The following is a 24,022-nucleotide window of genomic DNA, read 5'->3' as shown; positions in this document are numbered from 1 at the left end:
CAAAGAGATAAAAGTTAGATCATATTTATGGTTTGACAATATCATCTTTGTCAGCAAAGATATAAATCAACAGAAACTCTCAACTGTCAATGGGAATATATCTAGTAAGTTGTAACTGTGCAAACACTTACTAAGGAATTCCACTTCTATGTGCATGGTACAGATACAAAACCATTCCTCTTATGTGATATTTATTGGAGACAAGAATCTCTTGGAGTTTCCTGCCTGGGCTGGCTTTGAACTGCAATCCTTAGATCTCAGCTTCCTGGGTAGCTAGGATTACAGGCATGAGCCACTAGTGCCTGGCTTATACTTCTCATCTTTTAAGTCTTCCACTTTAAATGTGCTTCAACTTTATATTTGTGTATTTAGCATTTGTCCCCAATCTCCTCTGCTAGTTTGCAAGATCCAACATACCAATTCACCAGGGAATTTTTTTTCTCTAGCTCCTAATACAGTGTCAGACAGATATTAAATGCTCAATCAACATTTTTCTGTTGGGAGTATTTCATTCAATCTGTGTAGTAAATTGCTCAATGAACTTTGGAAGCCCAAATTAAAGAAACCTAAGTTCCACTTACTTTTTTTGTTTTATTGTTTTTTTTTTAGGGTATGTTAAGATCAGATCTCATTTATTTTCACCTTGAACTTGTTATGTAGTTAGACTGGTTTCAAACTCATGATCCTCCTACTTCAGCCAGGATTGCAGGCATGTACCACCCCATCTAGCCTCAAGTCTATTTGAGATGCTTTGTTTGGGACCATTCTGAACGGACTCCCTGTCGTATGGCTCTGGTTGAGGCCTTGATGATTCTTGCTTGATAATTTCATAGAAAGAGGCAACACAGGTTTCTGAGCTAGTTTCAAGCATTTCCCTCCATGTACTGATTTTAGAAATGTACTCCTCTTGACTGGAGGAAGAGGTAGAGATTGAGTAAGAAATGGGCAAAAGGAGGAAGGATGTGTTTAATTTCTTCCTTGGTGCCCTATTCCTGGGCAGTCAGATGTGATGGATGCCGAACAGCAAGTGTAATAAATGTCTCAATAGCTCCGCCAAGAACAAGCCGCCATCTGGTAGCTTCTGCTCTGTAGTTGTGAATTTATTTTGGTTTAGTCCAGGTGAGTGGCAAGAACAATTAAGTATTCAAAAGATTTTTCTGTGCACTGAATCATGCATTTTTTAGAACCAAGGTCAATAGTATAAAAATCTTCTTCAGATATTTTATTATCCCCTTTTTTAAAAAGAAGTTGGACAATGAACTGTAACTTGTGAGTAAGGACAGGAGGGAGAAAATGGAGGAGAATGGTGGAAGGAATGACATTGACAAAGAAGCATTGTACTCAAAACCTGACTAATGGAATTGTAACCCCTTTGTGCAACTAATTGTAACAACTTAGTACAACTTAATAATAACAAATTTTAAATGAAAAAAAAAAGAGGAGCAGGATCCTGATGCCACAAGAAATTTTTAGAATTTAGCTGGAGGCTTTGGTTGGATTTAGTTCATTGGTTGAGGCTTAGAAGAAAAATAAAAACAACTAAATTTAACCTTTTTGTTTGTTTGTTTGCTTTACAGGATATTCAGAGATAATTGGTTCTAGTTGAAGCTGCTAAGTATTCTCTCTCTCTCTCTGTATCTGTCTGTCTGTCTCTCTTCTGTGCCCAGTCTCTTCTCCCTCCTTCTCCCTCCCATATACACACCAGAATTCTGCAAGTTTAGAGGCCATCTCAAGATGATCTCAAGATCCACTAAATGATCTAAATATACCATTAAAAATTTAAATATACCACTTAAAATTTCACAAAGTGCAGCTTCTAATTTGGGAACATGTGAAAAGGGGAAGTATTTGGTAACTACTATGTTTTGCCTTTCAGGTTTTATCTCTTCAAAGACCAAAAGGAGAAAATGCCGTTCCTCCCCTCCAAGACACAATCTCTTCTAATTCTATCTTGATTGGCTTACAAGAACAATAGATTCTTCCTATATTCATAGGAAGCCAATGAAAGTGTATTTTTGTTTTGGTTGACTCACTCTATTTGCCAGTGAGTACTGAAGATGTGGAGGCTTGAACTTTTCTTTCTTCATTCTCAAATGGATTATACATTTGAGATAGTTAGCTCAAGCAAATACTCGCCTTTCTGCCACTCAATCTCACCCAGCATGGCTCCCAGAGCCTTGCATTGCGGTACATCAGAAAAAGTAGTTTAAACTTAGCCATAGTCAAGGGTAAGCATGATTGAAAGATTCATGATAAAAATATGTATTAAAAAGCTTTAGATGTAAAATTAAGCTTGCTAAACTATCTCAAGATACTGAAAAATATTTCCAATGGGTAAATAGATGAAAAAGGGGAGTGGATATCTTAAATCTTAATTGTCACAAATCTGAAATGCACTTTTCTGATTAACCCCTCTAGAATAGTCCACTACAATATAAGAAAACAAAGTAGTAAGTAATTTATTTTGGAGAGAACATTGCTTATATGAGTTTCATTATATTTTGTATCTTAGCATTTTTAGATAAAAGAAAGAATAGCAGAGAAAAGGACTCTAATAGTTTACTAAAATTAGTACTCATGTATGAAAAATAAATTTCCAGTTGGATTCATCTTATACTGGTTAAATCTCTAAGCAAGTAATATCACTTCAATGAACAATTAATATAAACCACTGGCTCTACCTACTCTCCCATCAGCCTGGGTTATGCAGAGTTCCAGGCTACCTTAGGCCCACGAAGCTTTTGATTTTCCTCTCTGCAGCTGATTAGGTAAGGATTTGTGGGGTGCACCCAGACTAAGGCAGTCTTTCTCTGAAATGTAGCTGCTTTCTCAACACATACATTCAAGGTTCACTTCCAGCCAGTATCAGAGATGGGACTATTTCCTCACTAAGGCAGCAGCACATGCCTGGGTGCACCCATGACCGTAATATTTTACTGATCCTTCAAGCTCGTTCTACCCAGACATGAAGCAGGAAGAAAGGCAAAGAAAGTAAAGATCTCACAGAATCTGCTCTATGTTCTTTGGGGAATACATGTCGTTGTTGAAGCAAGCTGGGCTCAAACCTGCTGTCATGCTATGCCAATGTGCTGCAAAAAATGAAACAGAAACAAACAAACAAACAAACAAAACTCCTCCTGACATTTTCATCTGGGAAATGCACCATTATTCTGGATAACAGCCCCCCTCCCAGTCAGCCAATGGAAAGAATTATTTGTAGTTGAGACAGAGGCACATTGTTGCCAGAACTGCCAAGTTCACCATGATACAGCTCCCTGGACTGGACTGGACCCTGATATTTTGTGTCTCACTGAAACAGAAATCCCAGGACATCAAGCCCCAGAGACTTGTAAAGGCTTCCATGTGGCTGGTTTTTGTTTGTTTGGTCGGTTGGTTTTTGGTGGTAATAGGGTTGAACTCAGGACCTTAAGCTTGCTAGCCAAGCAGCTCTCGCGCTTGCTTTCAGCCCTCTAGTGGCTGTTTATTTGTAGATGGAATCTAGTGAATTTTTCCACCTGGGCTGATCAAGAACTAACTGCAATCCTCCAGATCCCTCAGCTGGCTATGCCAATTTACTCACTGAAGGTACATGAAGATCCAACACAAATGGCCTGGCACACAATATTAATGTGGCCAATGTTTCTTACCCAGATAGTATCAACTGTTGTAGGAACAATATGGTCTGAAATGTGCACAAATGGTCTGCAGAAGTCTTACATCTTGTATACGTGAAGTAAACTAGTTTCCCCAATATGGCCATCTCTAAAATTTAGACATATCAATAATTAGTTGAAAAACTGAACAGAAATAATAATTCACCAACAGTAAAAACAAAATTTCAGTCAAATTAACTAGAGAAATGACATTTTAAATTTTCCTATAGGTTATAACAAAATTATTGTTATATGAAAAGGCAAAGAATATCTAGCAGTAAAGGAAAGTGTCAGAGATATGCCAGACAGCTAATTAAATAAAAGTTATTTTTCTAGATTTCGTGATATATGTTATATTTATGTTTTTAAAGCTTAGTGGTGGGTTGTGTCAAGCTTAAACTCAAAATGGGCTTGAACTCAAGATGTGGGTTCAGTCTCTTAGCTTTTGTACTCAAGGCTAGTGCCCTACCACTTGAGCCACAGCTCCACTTCTGGTTTTCTGGTGATTAATTGGTGATAAGAATCTCACAGACTTTCTTGCCTGGGCTGGCTTCAAACCATGATCCTCAGACTTCAGCCTCCTGAGTAGCTAAGATTACAAGCATGAGCTATGAGATCCGGTTAACTTCTCTTTCTTATTTAAAATTAATTCCAACTTTCAAGCTTTATTTTGTGCTCTTTTTCTTAAAGTGATCTTCCTAAATTGTGTGAGTTTCCACAATCTTGAATCACCTTGCATAGGAATTTTCCAATGTTAAAACCAATTCAAAGATATTCCTTTTGGTTAAGATGTTTAATGACAAGGGAAATGGGGAGGGGAAAGAGGGAGAAAATGAGGCAGGGGGTAACAGTGTTTAAAAAGAAATGTACTTATTACCTTACTTGTGTAACTGTAAGCCCCCATTCGTCACCTTTAACATATATATACTATAAACATATGTAATATAATATACACACATATATGCATAATCACAGTCAAAGGGGATGCTATGATCTGACCTCTGCAATGGAATTGGTGGCTCTGGGTTGTCAGACAGTGAGAGGCACTCAGATTTATCACCAACCACTCAGCAAGATGAGGCTCTAGGGGGGATTTGGCAAAGAGTTTGGATTTCTGTTCCAGAGCAGAAGTATGCAAAGAATGTCTACTGAAATGACCTGATAGAGATTTTATCCTGTTTCAAAGAGGAACAATATGAGGTTGTTTTTCAGACTAGTGCCAAACATTGGATTTGGGATATCTAAGTTCAGTTGACCTGTTTTTGAGTTTTCCCAGTATGAAGAAAAAGTAAGGATCACCCCAGAGGCTGAGGATGACAGTAGTCTCCTGTCTCACTGTCCATCCCTGTCCTCTGCTTCTGTCTGGATCCTGTCTGGCTGGATGGATGCTATGGGGAGACTCTACCACTAGTATAGCTGTGACATGGTCATGTCACAGTTTATGTCTCTCCCAGAGCAGATGGGATTCATGTACTGGGACCATCATTCATAAGCAAATTGTGCCATGGCCACCAGCCCTTTCGTTAAGAGGTATTTCCTTGCACATAATCACTGCTTGATACATTTATTTGTAATCATGCTGGCTTGTTCTGTTCCTATGCCCCCACTCAAAGATTAACCTGTCCTTTTATAACCTAAGTAAAACAAAACAAATTGTAGTAATTGTGGTTCACCATGAGCTATCAATGTGGCTCCAAGAAAAATAATAAAAACTGGCCTGTTTACTTCATCTGGTTACTAGACTGGCCATTCCCTTAGCAAGAGGCGTTTGTCCTTTCTGGACTCCCCTATGATAGGAAATAAAAGGTATATGGAAACCAGAGTCTGTGGCTCACACTTATAATCCTATACGCAAGAGACGCTATCTAGACAATTGCAGTTAGACGCCAGTTTAGGCAGTAAAATTCACCACATTCCACCTTTAAAGTAACTAGCAAAAAGCAGGGTTGGAAGCATAGCTCAAGTGGTAGAGCTGCTTGACTACCAATATAAGACCCAAATTCAAACCCCAGTATCACCAAAACAAACCAACCAAAGGCACACAAGGCTTGATGTTCTAGAATTTCCATTTAAACTAGAACAAAGTATCAGAGTTCATCTCAGTCTAGGGTACTACACCATCCTAGTCCCAGAAGTTCTGGAAACAATGGACCACTGTCTCTACTACCAAGTGCTTCTTTCCATTGGTTGTCTAGTGAAGGGAGGGGGGAAGAGCAAGGTAGGCATTCAGGGGTCATTCAGGGATAAAGTCTGTTATCCAGAATAGTGGTGAATTCCCTGGGTGAAAGACAGGAGAGTTTTGACAGCACAGTGGAGCAGCACAACAGCAGGTTTGACCCTAACTTGTTTAAACAAAGACATGCATTCCTCAGAGAACATAGAGTGAATTCTGTGAACTCTTCACTTTCTTTGCCTTTCTTCCTTCTTCATTTCTGGGTAGAATAAACTTTGAATATTCGAAGTTCATGGCCCTGGGTACATGGAGGTATATGGTGCTATGTCAGTAAAGAAATGATCCCGGGGGCTGGGAAGGTGGCTCAGTGGTAGAGTGCTTGCCTTGCATGTATGAGACCTTGGATTCATTTCCTCAGCAACATATAAGAAGAAAAAACTGAAAGTGGCACTGTGGCTCATGTGTAGAGCACTAGCCTTGAGCTGAAGAGCTGAGGGACAGCGCCCAAGCCCAGAGTTCAGGCCCCATGACCAGCAAAAAATAAAAATTAATAATATTTTTTTAAAAAATGATCCCGCTAGGCACCAGTGGCTCATGCCTGTAATCCTAACTACTCAGGAGGCTGAGATCTGAGGATCATGGTTCAAAGCCAGCCCGGGCAGGAAAGTCCGTGAGACTCTTATCTCCAATAAAATACTAGAAAACCGGAAGTGGTGCTGTGGCTCAAGTGGTTTAGTGCTCACCTTGAGCTGAAGAGCTCAGGGATAGCACCCAAGCACAGAGTTCAAGCCCCATGACTGACAAAAAGAAAAAGAAAAAGAAAAGAAAATGATCCTATTGTTGATGTCACTTTGAGGCTAACCCTGAGTGTGTACACTGAGAAAGTAGCTATATTTCAGAGGAAGAGTGCCCTAGTCCAACTCTATTCCCCAAATCAACATTTAGTCAACCAAAGAAAAAGAAGTCAATGGTTGATAAGAATTTTATGTTTTCCTTTCCTTTTCCCACTCCTCTCCTCTCCTTTCCTCTCCCCTCCCTCCTTTCCCATTTCCTCCCCTCCTCCTCTCTTTCCTCTTCTCCTCTCTCCTCCCTTTCCCTCTCCAATCATTCTTCTCTTTCTCTTCTTGCACTAAAGAGTCTAAAGCAGTCTGGAATTATGTGTGTAACCAAGCTCGCCTTGAAATCATGGTCATTCTGTCTTAACTTGCTGAGTGCTGGCATGTTAACCACACACCACCAAACCCAACAATTCTTTTCTATTTGAATAGAGATCTCCAAAGAACAAATAGAAATGCATTCTTGAAAGACATTTCCACCTTGGTTCTAAGGCCATGGATGTGTCACCCAAGCCCCCCTGAACCCAGACCTCATTATTATAAGGAGACGAATAGTGTCACATTTAGCTTTTCTCTATGCTGGCATTTCTTTAACTTCCCCCAAAGTGCTAGCAAAGCTGACAGCCAGTGAGATTCTTCCATTTGGTTGCTGGAGTTCTGTATCGTTAGTGGGACCTAGCACCTAGCCAGATCTATGAAGGGACACCCTCTCCCTCTGCTCCATCTTGCCCCACCTTTTTCCATGTCAGTCTTGATCTGTTCTTCCAGGTCCTCCGGTGACACATAGAAGTCCTCTTCTGACGTCGATGATTTGGGCCGGCACCGTCCACAACAACAGTTACAGCAGCAACACAGGCAACAACAAAAATAGCAGCCCGTCAAGAGGCCAATGATGATGAACAGGGTCTGGGAAGACAGAAGCAAAGCAAAATGGATGATGAGAAAGGGCATAAGTCTCAGAAATCAAGCCTGCACATGTGCTCCTCCAGATACTTGAAGATATCATGGCGTACACCCCATCCTCGCCCTTAACACTCTGTAGGAACTCTTTCCAGCTTCTTGAAAATCATTTTCCTGACCTTTCTGTGGTTGCCCAGTGGTCATGAAGCTAAGATGGGAGAATCCCAAGTTGGAGACCAGTCTGGGTTGCATCATGGATTTCAGACCAGCCTGGGATACACAAATAAAAGCCCTGTCTCAAAACATACAAACAACAAACAAAGCAAAACAAACACAAAAGAGAAAGGAACAGGACAGGAAAAAAAATGGAAAAGAATTTTCCTCATAAAGTCCAGGGCACATTAGATCCAGAGGAAGTAAGTAATAAATTCTGGCTTTATTAAGAGCAAAGCCAGCCCATACCCAACAAATCATTTCACAAAAGTTAGAGGATCTGGTCTGGCATTGCTCTACAGAACAGACTCACTCCCACTGAAGAAGGGGCCTCTGGTGCCTAGTTCCCCATCTCCACATTTCTGTTAGTCACCAAGCCCTGTAGCATCTCTCCTCATCATCTTTGCATCCATTCTCCCCATTGCCTCTCTGCCAGTTGTGAGAGCTTTAGAACAGCTCCTTGTATCTCTAGTCTGGACACTCCAGCAGCCTTCTAACTGGCCTCCCTGCCTCCATTCCTGCCCTCTATGTATCCACACCCATAGCTACTGGAGGAAGCTTACTGAAATACTAGTTCTCCTAATACCGTGCAGCAATCCTCCTACTTCTCAGGTACAGCTGAGCTCTTTTTAAAATTTATTTTATTATTTTTTTATTGTCAAGGTGAGGTACAGAGGGGTTACAGTTACTTAAGTAAGGTAATATGTACATTTATTGTCAAACTTGTTACCCCTTCCTCATTTTTCTCCTACTTTCCCCCCTCCAACCCCCTCACAAGTTGTACAGCTCATTTCCAACATATTGTCATGTGTATGTTGCTGTTGCAATGGTTCTCCCTTGTCTTTTATCTCACCACTCTGTCCTTTCCCCTTCCCTTCCCTAATTCAAATAAACATATATGCAATACTAAGGTACCAAAATCAAATACAGTGACAACATCCTGAAAACATTACAGGAAGGAACAGGAGAAACTTTGAGGCTCTTTAGCAAAGGCTGAAATTTTCTTAATAAAGGCCTAGGATCACAACAAATCAAAGAAAGATTAGATAACTGGGATTGCATTAAACTGCAGAGCTTCTGCATGGTAAGGGACATAGCTAGCAAGACCAATAGAAAGCTCATGGACTGGGAGAAGATCTTCACTAGCCAAACAACAGACAACCTCATATCTAGAATATACTTAGAGCTCAAACAATTAAATCCCCCCACAAAAAACAAATCCTCAAAGAAACAACCACCCCATTAATAAAAACTTCTGGGTTAAAAACTGGGCTAAAAACTTCTCTGAAGAGGAAATAAGAATGACCAATACTTTGGCTGGGGTGGGGGAGGGGCGAGATAGGAAAGGATGGGAAGGGGAAACAAAGGAGAAGGCAACAATGCTTGATAAGAAATGGACTCATTACCTTGCTCACGTAATTGTAACCCCTCTGTACGGTATTTACACAATAAAAATAAAAAATAAAAAAAGAATGGCCAATAGACACATGAAGAAATGTTCAACATCTCTGGCCATAAAAGAAATGCAAATCAAAACAACATTGAGATTCCATCTCACCCCAGTTAGAATGGCTATAATCAAGAACTCTGATAACAACAGATGCTGGAGGGGAGGTGGCCAAAAGGGAGCTACTGCACTGTTAGTGGGAGTGTAAACTTGTTCAGCCTAGCTCTTGATAAGGGTGTTTTGACTCCCACCAGTACTCTTGATTGCTGGGCTCTCCGTATGGATTCTGCCAGACACCCATCTTCCATTCCCCAGTCACCTAATAAATAATCCATCTGCTGTCTAAGACTTAGCTAAAAAATCTGCAGTGCCTTTTTTGATCCTGCTCTGTTATTCACTATTTTGTGCCTCATTGTATGTCACACCAATCTCCACAGTGACACTCTTCTGTTGACACTTTAGAACATAGATCAGCTTATAATCTGTCTCATTGTACTAGGTTGTGAGCATCTTGAAGGCTGGATGATTGTATATTACTATAGTCAATCTTCTAATCCCTTGTGCCCAGAACTTAGTAGTAAGTAAGCTGTAGACTCTTAATTATCTACTGAATTTATAAATATAAGCAATAATAACAAATATAAGCAACAGAATAAGGATTTCCCCACAAATATATAAAAGGGTTTCCCTTCTCCTCCCCCTTTTTGTTTGGTCAGTTATGATGACTGAACTTTGGGCCTGGGTGTTGTCCCTGAGCTCTTCAGCTCAAGGTAAGCATTCTACCATTTGAGCCACAGGGCCAGTTCCATTTTTTTAATAAGTTTTTATTGTAAAAATACTGTACAGAGGGGTTACAGTTACATGAGCAAGGTAATGAGTACATTTTCTATCAAGTATTGTTGTCTCTTCCTTTGTTTTTCCCCTACCATCCCTTCCCTCCCACCTCCACAACTACACTCCCCACCTCCCTACCTAAATTGTGAAGTTTGTTTTTCCACATAGTGTCTTGTACATCTCGTTGTTACAATGGGTCAACTTGTATCCCTATTTAAGCATTTTGTTTTTTCCCTTCCCCTCCACAAATTAGACCAACATCAAAATACAGTGAACAGGGGTTATACCTGTTAGGGTTTAGAAACAATAGCAAGAAAGAAAAAACCACTTGTGTCCCTATCTTGGGGTTCATTTCGCTTAACATCATCTTATACTTCCGGTTTTCTGAGTGGTTTATTGGAGATAGGAATCTCACAGACTTTCCTGCCCAGGCTGGTTTTGAACCGTGATCCTCAGATCTCAGCCTCCTGAGTAGTTAGGATTACAGGCTTGAGCCACCAGTGCCCAGCTTCCCATTTAAAAAAAAAGAAAAGAAAAAAGAAAGAAAAATTAAAATTCTCAAGGCTTTTTCGCTGTGAAACCATAAAGAACCCCCTTTTTTTTGCTAAGAAAAGCAATTTAGAATTTTATTTAAAATATACTACTTGAAATATAGAAGAGGTTTGTACATCTGTAACTAGAATCCAGATTTTTATCTAAGATAAAATCCAACCCTTTTATCTAGAACTTAAGCCAGATGTTACTCTATGGAGCAAAGCACATCAAAAATGAAGTTCATCCATTGGCATGCTTCTTCAGTGAGAGGTGGGACTCTGACATTCACCTCCCCATCCGGCTTCCTTGCTCAGGACTCTGTCTATTCCAGACCCAGTATGGGGTTGAGCCAGCTTCAAGGGGAAGACTATGGCCTTGCCTCATAGCAACCCTCTTTACTATGCTGTACATTTTCACCATCTTGGGTAGATCACTCTGAAAGCAAAACTGGAAGCAGTCCTCACCCATCCTCTCATAGGCTCTCCTGTGAACATCAGCCTCAAGGCACTCTTCCCTCCCTCCCTCCCTGCGTTTATCCTTCTTGTTTTCATTATGCAGTTGTCATACCAGTCTCTCCATTGAGGATATCAATGTTCAGATAATGTTTTGTCACAATTATTTGAACAACATTGCTTGCCTTTTGTGGGATAGCACTTTACTTTATCCCTTGTCATGCTTAGACCAAGTAGACATCTGATTTTTTAAAATTAATTTTTGGCAGAACTTGAATTCAGGGCATCATTCTTGTTGGATAGCCAAAAATATACATTTTTGATATACATTTTCAAATCCTAAGGTATATACTAAATACATTACTCTGATGTGTCAGGCTATTCTGATGGGCACCGTGGCACAAGCAAAAGAAGATGTATTCTTTGAGGTCTTTTTTTCCTCTTTGTTTTAAGACAAGGTCTCATTATATAGCTCAGGCTGGTCTCACATTCTCTATTCTCCTGCCTTGACCTCCCTAAGGCATGCATCACCACGCCTTGCTCTAGCCTTATTTTTAAAGAGAACATTCAGCAATGGTTTCCTTTATCTCTTTACTACTGAGTAGATCTTCCTTGTCTTATAGGAGTTTTGGCCAATTTCATCAAATTCTTGACAAGGAAGCCTATTTTCATCTTGATGCAGATAGGATGCAATATTCAGTCAGGTGCACCTGTGTGAGTATCTGGGACTGAAGACGTGGAGTGTCCTGCCTGGAGGGGAGGGTCCCATGCAAACCCTCCGAAGTCCTCACTGTCCTCAGACATTACATTAGCAGTAAGCACACCCATTCTAAACCCCCAATCCACTCAGCAGAAACTTGTTTCAATGGGAATCCCAGGTATCTGCCCCACCCCAAGAAAACTCTGGCACTTTAGGACATACACTTTCGCTCTTTGCTTATATACAAGAACATAATCCCCTCTCTTCCCGAATATACCTCTATTTAGCAAAATTCTGAATAAGAAATCGCCATCAAAATACTGCTGAACATGAAACATGCCTTTTGTGTGTGTGTGGAGATTTTTGAGTTTAAAAATTATTAAAAGCCAAGCACCGGTGGCTTACATTTGTAATCCTAGCTGCTCAGGAGGCCGAGATCTGAGGATCATAGCTTGAAGCCAGCCAGGGCAAAAAAAAAGTCTCTGTGAGACTCATCTCCAATTAACCACTCAAAAAGCAGAAGTGGCACTATGGCTCAAGCGGTAGAGGGCTAGCCTTGAGCACAAAAAGCCTTAGGTTAGGGACAGTGTCCAGGCCCAGAGTTCAAGCCCCATAACTGACCAAAAAAATTTGTTAGGATATGTGACAACTTAAGTACATGTAAACTGTCCGCAAAATATATGGGCAATATATGGACTATGTGTGGTCTATATGTAAATATACTTTCACCAGAAGATAAAGGCAGTAAAAATCATAAACAAATATAGAAGCTAGCACCAGACATACATATAGTAGAGATTTCCAGGAAATCAAACAAAATTTGCTCTACAAAACTCAATTCTGGTTGCACTTAGTCCTTTAAAATGCTGCCTTTCTCTGGAACAGACTTTCCCATCTCATTCCTTCCTTCCCCAACTCATTGTTATCCACTACTTAATCCTCCCCCCCCCCCCCCACACACACACATCCATTTCCTTCTCCACTACAAACAACAGCCCCAGAGAGCCTATGACATAATTGCCACTCATTCTCCTACATACTGGTTGCTGATGTCGCCTACCCTATAGATAGTCCACAGCTAAATTTGTCCCATAATAACTTATTAAACTGTTGTCAGGCTAATAAATTATTTTGGGTTTTGAGCAGTGAGTCAGCTCTTAATTAGTCACTATGGGGGAAAGGGAGAGCAATCAAAATTAACCTGCAGCTCCAAACTCAAATATAATTAATGTCTAGAAATACTGTAAGTCATTTTGGATTTTATAATTAACGGATGAGTGAAAGCACAAATGATCCACCATTTTTGGTGGAAGGGATGTCTTGTTTTATTTTTCAAGAGTGTAATGATAATAAGGTTGGTCTTGCTTTGATAATGTCTACAGAAACTGAATAAAGAGCAGGATATACAGCTCAGTAGTAGTTGTCTAGCATACAGGAGGCCCTAGGGGAAAAGGGGAGGAGGAGGAGGATTAGAGACTGAATAAAATAATAATCTTCCAGGAAACTGTTTATGAGGAAAAAAATTGCGATTTACCTTTGCCCACCAGCTTGATAGCATGAAGTAGGTATTAACATTTTCATCTCCAAATTGTTCAGCCACATAGAGTCCTAGAGATCCGTATTTGTCGTATATGTTTCTCTTTGTTGTGTCAGTGAGTATTGTGTGGGCATTGTTGATTTCTTTAAACTTTTCAGCAGCAGCCGGATCATCTGGATTCTTATCTGGATGATGTTTCAGGGCCAATTTTCTTTTAAAATTAAAAAAAAGTGATGAAACATGTTATTTGACAAAACAACAATGACATTTTAGAAAGTCAGGATTCATTTATACATCCTGTATTTTGTGCCAACACTGCACAATGAGAAGCTTTACAGGAGAGGACTTAACTAAGAAGGAAGTTTCATTAAATGATATGCCATGTTATTAATATGCAGAAATAATTATGTTATCCCCCTCCGCCTAGCCTCAAAAGAATACTCAGTAATGGTGCAGATGTTGAGCCTGAGACATTTCACTACTGGCAAATACATGTATGAGTTCATGTTCACGTAGAAGCTGGTCAGTAGCCTACCCCACCATACAGGTCTCTTTATGAGATAGCATCAGGTCGAGTTTACACTCAAATTCCATTTTGAACCAGAAGAGTTTTCCAAAATTACAGAACATCATGCCACATATTCTAAAAGTAACATTCAAGCATAAAAGAAAAAATCCAACTAAAATTCCCCTAAACAAACAATATGACCTCTTCACAAATCTTCCATAGGTCTTAACCTCTTGTGTTTCTAAACAAATACTTCTATATTTCCAAATGTGTACTTGGCCTCTTTCCATTTGAAATATTGTGTAGTGTGAAGGAAGGTAAGGCCCTCTCTCCTCTGTGATCATAAAGCAGTCTCTGAAAGGCATTCATGTGTCTCCAGGGGCTTTTTATTCTTCAGTAATAGGTATAAGAGGGAGCCTGCATAATGGATGTAAGAAGTCAGCTGCATAGACTGGCTAGTGGCTTTCTTTCAGTCCCCCCTAGAAACAGTTGAAGTAATGCTTAAAATCATATTCAAAATTACTCTGTGCTATCATATTCAAAATGGGTCTGTGCTGCCTATTTTTCTGCTACAAAGTCAGTTTTATGACTCCCAGCTAGAAATTCCATATGATTCTTCTTCCTATTGTCCCATCAAAGATGGATAAAGGTACCATAACTTTCTGTTTATTGCATTGGTTTAGATAGACTATTTCATGTTAATTCAGTAATAAAAGCCCATCATTAGTGCAGAAACATAAGATTTATCTTAAAAATCAATCTACATGGCAAACTGAACAAATTACGTATGTTTTAGGAAATGAAGTATTACTGTTTAAGAAGTACATGAATAGCTGGGCATCAGTGGCTTTCATACCTGTAATCCTAGCCACTCCAGATGCTGAGATCTAAGGATCTCAGTTCAAAACCATCCTGGACAGGAAAGTCACTGAAATTCTTATCTCCAGTTAATCAGGAAAAAAAAATCAGTAGTAGAGTACTAGCCTTGAGGAAAAAAAAGCTCAGAGACAGCACCCAGCCCCTGAGCTCAGGCCCCAGGACCAGGAACAAGGAAAAGGGAGAAGGGAAAAAGAGGGACAGGGAGAGGGAGGGGGAAAGAGAGAGATAGGAAATTTGAATATGAGATATGAATATTTAAGCAGCCCAACATTTGCATGCTTAAAAAGCACCAAAATATTTAAAAGTATAAATCATGTTACAGTGATGATTCTAACTCTAGTGTAAATCATAGTATATTAACCATTCTAACCTTGAGATCAACAATGAGATGTACAAGTCATTATGTTGAAAAATAACAACTTTGGTGGGGGATGGGGGAGGGGAGGAGTATGGGAAGGGATGGGAAGGGAAAACAATGAGGAGGCAACAACGCTTGATAAGAAATGTGCTCATTATCTTGCCCATGTAATTGTAACCCCTCTGTATGGTATTCTCACAATAAAAATAAATAAATTTTTAAAAAAAACAAAATGATATTCCATTTTAAATTTGTTTAGTCAAAACACTTAAAAATCAACTTTTGCTTTGCAAGATGTTTGAATATATTTAAATTCCTCTGAATGGGACCATTTTGGTGTCATATTTTGGACATGCAGAATTTGTGAGGAAATATTAATAGCATAAAATGAGTTATGTCATTTCTAAATTTTTACAATATTTACTATACTCAGTTACTTGTAAGCATGTTACAAATAGTAACTCATCAATTCTCACAATAACCCTGTCATAGGCATTATATTACAGATGAGGGTAATTAGGCACAGAGTAGTTACATATCTTGCCCAATGTTGCACAGTTAATAAATAGAGCCAGGCTTTGAACATGGGCAGTCTGACCCTCTGCTACATGCTCTTAACCAACCACTGACTGCCTTCTATATTTGTATTTTGAATTAAAAGTAGTAAGGTACTCAGAATGTTTAGCAGACCATTGTAAAGACTTGGCTTTATAGTCTGGGTGACCTGAGAGGCCACTTAAGTGTTTTGATAACATGATGTGCCTGGCTTTAGTTTTAGAAGGAATGCTCAGTATGGGAAAAGACAAAAGCAAAAGGGAGAAGGCTCAGAGTATTTCAGGCAAAAGACCACAATGGTTTGGACCATTGTAGTAATAGAAGACATAGTGAGAAATGGCTAGATTTCAAATATATTTTGAGGGACAGCTGGTTGAGTGTATATGGGGTAGAAGAGAAAAAAGAATGAGGATAGCGCCAAAGTTTTGGCCTAAGTCATTACTGTTTAATTAGTAGCAAAGATTTTTTTTTTCTTGTAGTGGGGAGTGTTCTGTTCTGAGTGACATAAGATGCCTATTTATTTCCAAACAGAATTGGCAGTAGAGAGATATGAATCTGAACCTCAAGCAAAAATAAAAGCAGGAACTTGGGAGTCCTCAGCAGGTAGTTGATATTCAGAACCTTGAAACTAGAAAGTCCCAAGAAGTCCAAGGATTGAGCGTTGAGAAAGGATAACAGGAAAGGAGGGGACATTGATTGAGATCTATTGTGTTCATAAACTACTTTGTTAAATGGCAACTCCATTGTGCAACTACATAAAACTAATACAATATGAAAGAAGGATCAGCTAGGTATGGTGGTACATGCCTGTACTCCCAGCACTTGGCATACTGAGGCAGGAGACCTGTGACTCCAAGGCCATCCTGGGTTACATAGTGAGATCCTGATTCAGAAAGGCAAAAATAAATAAATGGAAAGATCAATTCAATTATGCAGAAAGACAAAATTAGAGAGTATTGTGAGGTCTTAGGATCCAAGTGAAGAAACTGTTTCAAAGAGGAAAGGAATTTTGATGTCAAATTCTGCCCACCAGTCCAGTATGATTAATACTAAGAAATAACCACTAGGTGCAAAGATTTGGAAGTCCTTGGTAACTTAAACACACACACACACACTTGTATGTCTTTGTTCAGTGTTCTTGTTTGTGTTTTGTTCTGTGCTTGGCATAGTAGGCAAGTGTTCTCTCTACCACTGAGATAACCCTGAACCTTGTACATTTTCTCACAGAGAAAAGCAGAGAAGCAGAAAAGAGGAAATAGAAGGTAGCAACCCAAATTAACAGTGCTTACAGGTGCATATCAGGGTTCCAGGTCACTCTTTCTTTATATTTTTACTTGTTATGAAAACTATACAGATTATTTACTATTTTCCTTAACCATTTGTAAGCTCCAGGGACAACTTTCATTTTCTCTTATTAGCTGATAGTTGAGGGCTTTGTTTCCTTCAGTAACTTGGCCTACACCAAATTAGAAAGGAATGGAGCAGGATTTAAGGAAGAAAAATACTTAAGCATCATCAGAAAACCACAAGTGAACTTGGTTGATGGCATAATATTTCTGGATTCCTCACTCTGTGCCCAACACTGAATGCTTTCTACCTAATAGTTTTGAATAGGTCATAGCTAAGCCAATCAAATGAAAAGTCTGTTACTGTTGCCTACACGGTAAAAACAAAAAAAAAAAGCCCTAGAAAATGTCTCTTTACATATATTGCTTTGTTTCCGCGGTTTGTGTCTAGACTGATACACACCATCTCAGACTTAGTCAGAGAATTCTGGCTTCCTGTCATTTTTCAAGCTGTTTGGATCTTTGTCAGCTCACATGGGCAGATGCACTCTATCCATTTATCACTCTCCGCTAACAATGAAGTTGGCAGATTTGGAGGGCTGGAACACTTCCATTTGTAGCAAATCCAATTCCTGATTGCCAGCAGCATTTTGACTCCATTTGGCAACTACTCTTGGCTCTGAGGAATTTTTGGCAAAGATGGAGAAGACCAACAGCTGCCAAATTACAGAAATGTTCAAGGAGGTACTTGCCGAGTGTCCCACCCTCCTGAAGACTGTCTATAGCTCAAGAGCTCACATAGGGCATTTGAGGTTTAATGAAGTGCTTGGAAGATTTTTAAATAGAATGGTTACTTGTTCTTTTTAAAATATTGTTTGTGCCGGATGCCAGTGGCTCACAATCCTAGCTACTCGGAGGCTGAGATCTGAGGATCACAGTTTGAAGCTAGCCTAGGCAGAAAATTATCCATGAGACTTTTATTTCCAATTAACCCAAAAAAGAAAAGGAAAGAAAAAAGCTGGAAATGGAGCTATGGTTTAAGTGGTGCTAGTTTTGAGCAAAAAAAGCTCAGGGATAGTACCCAACCCGAGTTCAAGCCCCAGGACTAGCAAACACACAAAAATAGTTCATGTTATTTATGATTTTAAAAGTTATTTAACTGGAAGACTGAGGTGAGTAACATTTGGGCTACACAGTGAGTTCCAGGTCACCTTTGGGCTCCAAAGTGAATGAATGAATGATGAATAGAGGTACAATATTTATTTATTTATTATCACTTTTTATGATCTTTAAGTAGTTGTATAAGGAAGATGTGATTTAACAAAGCAGTATATAAATACAATTCATTTTGATCTGTGTCAATATTTAATTAGAATATAAGCCTTTAATTCAAAATCTCTACATATTTTAGTTACTTCTTAATCCAGTATGGTTATAGCTAATAGTTTAAAAATAATATTCAAAACCTTCTTTTCCACTCCAAAATCCAATGATAGCTGTCAACCAACATTGAATTCAATGAGAAGTCAATAAGATAAATACGGGGTTGGTTGATAGTTGTAAGTACCAAAGATCCCAAGGATCTACCTACGTTAAGGCAGTGGAGTAATTCTAAGAACTGTGATGTTTGACCTCTCTTCTCCATTGTCTTTTTTTTTTTTTAACATTCTTATCCCCCCACTACTCCGTAGCAGTCCCTGAGAGATCTGGAGCCAGTATCGGACCTCAGTTACCCAGCTTTTGTACACCTCTTTGTCTGTGGCATTAGAATATTGGGGAAGAACTAATTTGGGAATATTAGCCTCTGAGTCTCAGAAAACCAAGCTCTCCCATGGCATAGTGGTTCCTATAGCAGCCCTGCCCCACATGATACATTAGTCTCTTGATTATAATGAGGGTGACACACATTTACAGATTCCTTCCCCATTCCCTTCTGCTACTTACTATTTCAGATTTTCCCATTGCTACTGACTTTCTGCTAAAATCATCCAGCCATGAAACTTAATGCCTCCCAATCTCCCTGAAGAAAGCCACCTGCAGCCTACAAGGGAAAAGTAGAAGAAGGAGTATGAGGCACTGAATTCCTCCTGTATTCTAGAACCTTTAAGACCACTCTTGTGTAGAGCCAGCACTTGCTGCAATGGGTATGGGCTCAGGCCAAATTGATATTAGGTAGAGAAAATAACCTATGATGAGGAAGACATCGGGGATGGATAAAAAAGATGAACTGACTTTGAGTTTGTAGGTGAAAAAGCCCTTGGGTTAGTGTGCCCTCAGTGCACTAGAAGTGTGTTAGCTTATCAAATAATATTATGTCACGTTGGTAGAGGTTCCGCAAAATGTCTATGTCCTCATAAGTGCTGCAAGACCCAAATTAAAATATAAAGAAATCAATTACATGAACTATCATGCACATGTCTCCACATTTCATACTAATAGATATCTCAATGTGTGTCAATTTGATGGTTTGTATGCATTTTTTATGAACCATATATATACACATATATGTGTGTATATGATCACACTCTGATTTACAAGACTGATAAATATATCATTTGGATAGCCTCTTTTAGGGTCTTTAAAAAATTTTTACTTTGGTTTTAAAATTAGTTTGATTTAAAGAATACATACTCTACATATGCTATATATAAAGAATCTTAAATATATATATATATATATATATATATATACTTTATTGTTATAGTTTTACTTAGCTCCTCTGTATGTTTCACTGGATTTATCTGTGGGAACTTAACTTTTTTATGGTTTAGTATTTAAAATTTTTATATTTGATTGAAAGACAAATAATTTTATATGTTCAAAATTTTTATCCTGAAAACTTCCTAGGCCAATATCTGTTTGTTTGTTTTTTTGTTTTGTTTTTGTTTTTTGCCAGTCATGGGGCCTGAACTCTGGGCCTGGGCGCTGTCCCTCAGCTCTTCAGCTCAAGGCTAGTGCTGCTCTACCACTTTGAGCCACAGCGCCACTTCCAGCTTTTTCTGCTTATATGGTGCTGAGGAATCGAACCCAGGGCCTCATGCATGCAAGGCAAGCACTCTACCACTGAGCCACTTTCCCAGCCCCTCAGTATCTTAACTTTAGTAAATTACAAGGTTTTTTTTTGTCATGAACAAATCATTATAATAAAGTATTGTTAGATTTTTAAATTTTTTTCAATTCTTATTCATTTATATTTTTCCTTACCTCATTACCTTGGCTAAAACCCCCAGGGTGACTGAAAATAAAAGCAGCTTTTGGAAGTACATTCTTCTTCAGTTGCTAATTCTGAGAGTGAATAAATGTTGGATTTTTTTATTTTTTTATTTTTATTTTTTGTCAGTTGTGGGGCTTGAACTCTGGGCCTAGGCCCTATCTCTGAGCAATTCAGCTCAAGGCTGGTGCTCTACCACTCTGAGCTATACCACCACTTCCTGCTTTCTGGTGGTTAATTGGTGTTAAGAACCTCAAGGACTTTCCTGCCCAGGCTGGCTTTGAACTGTGATTCTCAGATCTCAGCCTCCTGAGTAGCTAGGAATACAGGCGTGAGCCACTGGCATCTGGCCTGAATGGTATATATGGTATATAATATATGGTATATATGGTATATAATATATACCATATATAATATATAATCTTATAACAGCATATATGTATTATATAATATATACTATATTTAAATGTTTATTGTTATTATAAAGGTGATGTCGAGAGGGGTTGGTTTCATAAGTCAGGTAATGAATACATCTCTTTTCGGACAATGTCACCCTTTCCTTTGGCATATATATATTTTTGGTGGGGGGGAGGGGGTCGGTCGTGGGCCTGAACTCTGTGCCTGGGAGCTGTCCCTCAGCTCTTCAGCTCAAGGCTAGCACTCTACCACTGGAGCCACAGCGCCACTTCTGGCTTTTTTTTTTCTGCTTATGTGGTGCTGAGGAATTGAACCCAGGGCTTCATGCATGCAAGGCAAGCGCTCTACCACTGAGCCACCTTCCCAGCCCCATATATATATTTTAAAGTTATTGCTGGATTCAGTTTTTAATTTTGCTTTTAACTCTGTATGACTCCATTTAAATACTGTGATTTCCCTTTAATACAATTAATGCATTTAGTCTCTATTTTGTTGCATTTAGCTTAACTTCACTCATATCTTAACATTCAGCATTTTTCCTAGTTCTTTTCTAATTTTTCATATACTTTATTATTTCTCCCATGATTATTATTTTATTTATTTTTGAGACAGGGTCTTACTAACCTGCCTAGGCTAATTTCAAATTCTCTGTCCACCTGTCTAAGCCTCCTCAGTGCCATGATTGTAGATGTGCACTACATGAGTAGTTCTCAATTCTATCTTCTAATTGTCACATGCAGGGGAAATTTCTAGTTATTTTTAAATTTTTGTTCTCTAGCTTAATTGCATTGCCTTTAGAGAACATACTTTGTATGCCTGTGAAGTTCTTTAAAAATTGAAACTTGCCTTACTGCCCATTATTTTTATAAATGTAACTTTATAGAGTAATTCATCTTTATTTGTAGCAGTGTTTTTTGTTTCTGCCTTCATTGCTTCTTGTTTTTGATTTTTGAGATCGGGTCTTACTCCAGCATCCAGGTTATCCTTACACTTATTATGTAACCCATGCTGGCCTCAAATGCTCAACTTTCCTGCCTCAGCCTCTGGAGTCTTGAAACTACAGATGTGAGCCACCCTATCCATCTTTTCCTTTGATTTTAATAAAGCTATACAAGCTGTCTTTTGGTAAACAGTTGTGTAGTATGTAATTGCTTCTCTTCATATTTTCTTCTGTATCTGCAAATTATATTAGTTTGTATATTAGTTCATCTACATACAAACCTTATTGATTTATTTTTGTGTGTGTGGTGCTGGAGATTGAACTCAGGACCTGGTGTTTATAGGCAAGCATTCAACCACTGAGCTACATAGGTAACCTACCAAAATAAGTTTTAAATAGAACAGTGTCACTATATCTTTCAAATAATTTAACCACTGTGTATTTTAATATAATTTCTAGTATTTTTCAAGATGAATCTGCTACTTTATTATGCTCTATTTGTCCACCTAAAATAGATTTTCCCTCTCCTTTCTTACTATATTTGGGTTGATTCTTTTCCATTTTTTTTCTCCATCTGCTTGGGAATCATGTTTATTACTATTATCATTATTATTATTTATTGGGGTCTATAACAGTTAAGACTGCATCATTGTGCCAAAATACCTAATGTAAATGAATTAAAGGTGGGGGATTTATTTTAGCCTGTGTCTTCAGAAGTGTCAATGCTTCCTAGACTTGAGGGTGTTGGGGAGCAGAGGTGTTCATGTCATGGCAGCCAGGAAGTAAACACAGGAAAGGAAACACAGGAAGAGGCCCAGGTGAGACATAACCCCCAGGAACACATCCCAAGTGGCCAACTTCCTCCACGTAGGCCCCACTTTCTATGTTTTGCAAGCTCCCAACAGTGCTATCATATCATGAATTCATCAAAGAGTTAATTCATTGCTCAAGTCAGAGCCTTCAGGTCCAATCACTTTCACAAAGCCAATCCATCCCCTTCCCACCAGCTGGCAACTAAGTCCCCAGTACCTAAGTCCACAGGGCACATTTCATAGTCAAAGCATAACAGGGTCCTTTTAGAGATTACAAAGTCTTTGACTTATTTTATGCTTTATTATCTCTAAGTAGTTGTATAAAGGATATTCCATTCAACAAAGCAGTTTGTGAACACAATGTATCTTGATCAGTGTTGCCCACTTCAACATTCTCACCCCCTTTGGAGCCATCCCTTACCTTTTCTTAATTTTGTGATATATACAATGAATTCCTAACTGCATTCTGCCCCTCTCCCCTGCCCCAGCCTAATGCCAATGTACTTTTTCTTCACTCACAATAATGTAAATAACACTGTTACTTCCATATAACATATAGTTTCTGTTTTTTGGTGTTTTTTTTTTTTTTTTCCAGTCTTGGGGCTTGAACTCAGGGCCTGAGTGCTGTGCCTGAACTTTGGCACTCAAGGCTAGTGCTCTACCACTTGAGCCACAGCACCACTTTCAGCTTTTTCTGAGTCTATTGGAGATAAGAATCTCATTGACTTTTCTGCCTGGGCTGGCTTTGAATCGTGATCCTTAAATCTCAGCCTCCTGAGTAGCTAGGATTACAAGTGAGAGACACCAGCCATTTACTTTTTTAAACTATTGTTTATTGCAATAATTATAAATAATTATATAAATATGCAATTAATTATATAAATATAAATATTATTAAAATAATAGCATTTTTATTAGCATTATTTATTCAAAGTAATACACTTCTTTATGACATTCCATACAGGTATATAATGTTATATTCACTTGGTTATATTTATTTTTCCATTGCTCTCTGTTGTTCTTCTCTTACTACACCCTGATCCCTTTCCTATTCTCAAGTAGTACCCTTCTACTTTTCATGATTTTTTTTTCTTTTAACTCCCATATATGTGAGAAAACATAATGACATTTGTCTTCTGAGTCTGGTTTATTTTGCTTACCATGGTGATTGAGAAAATGATATAATTTTATTCTTTATAGATGTAATATGCATATTACATTTTCTTTATGTACTCATCTGTTATAAGCATATAGGAGAGTTACCTGAATGATGTCCTCAATATGCAGGTATCTCTGTTATACATTGACATACATCTCTTGGCATATAATTAGTAATGGTATAGCAGAATCAAACATAATCTTATTTTTCACTTTTTAAAGCAATGCTATACTGATTTCTATAGTAGCTAGACTAATGTACATTTCTATCAAAAGGATTCCTTTACCTCTTTCATTGAACATAGCCAGCATTTATTATTTTTTGTTTCTTTGATTTGGATGAGATGGAATCTCAGTGTTGTTTTGATTTGAAACATATACTCTGAATTCTCTACAACTTTCAAATGAAGGAATTATTTTGTGCAACTGGCATTTAATATTTTGTTCAAATAATATTTGTGTAAATTTACTCACATATTTGTATATTTTCTTATGACTAGTGCTTTTCTGCATCTCTGACCATCTACCTGATATCAGTTTCCTTCTGCCTATCAACATCTCCTTTGATAATAATTAATTCTCACAGATATGTAGGTTAAAATTACATTATTTAACCTTT

At 38.5% G+C, this 24,022-nt stretch overlaps 1 protein-coding gene across 1 annotated transcript in view; it reads right to left on the bottom strand.

Annotated features, from left to right (window-relative positions):
• Positions 1-24,022, bottom strand: part of Dnajc5b (DnaJ (Hsp40) homolog, subfamily C, member 5 beta) — a 56,037-nt gene that overhangs the window by 5,627 nt on the left and 26,388 nt on the right. The window contains exons 3-4 of the mRNA XM_013034486.1: positions 13,277-13,490; positions 7,397-7,568 (exon numbers count right to left, since the gene is read on the bottom strand). Coding sequence (XP_012889940.1) covers positions 7,397-7,568; positions 13,277-13,490 — 386 coding nt within the window. The remainder of the gene's footprint in view (positions 1-7,396; positions 7,569-13,276; positions 13,491-24,022) is intronic.

This window comes from Dipodomys ordii, unplaced genomic scaffold (genome assembly GCF_000151885.1).
Source record: "Dipodomys ordii isolate 6190 unplaced genomic scaffold, Dord_2.0 Scaffold190, whole genome shotgun sequence".
Classification (NCBI taxonomy): domain Eukaryota; kingdom Metazoa; phylum Chordata; class Mammalia; order Rodentia; family Heteromyidae; genus Dipodomys; species Dipodomys ordii.
Note: the sequence above shows the minus strand (reverse complement) of the source record. Positions and strands in the feature narration are given on the sequence as shown.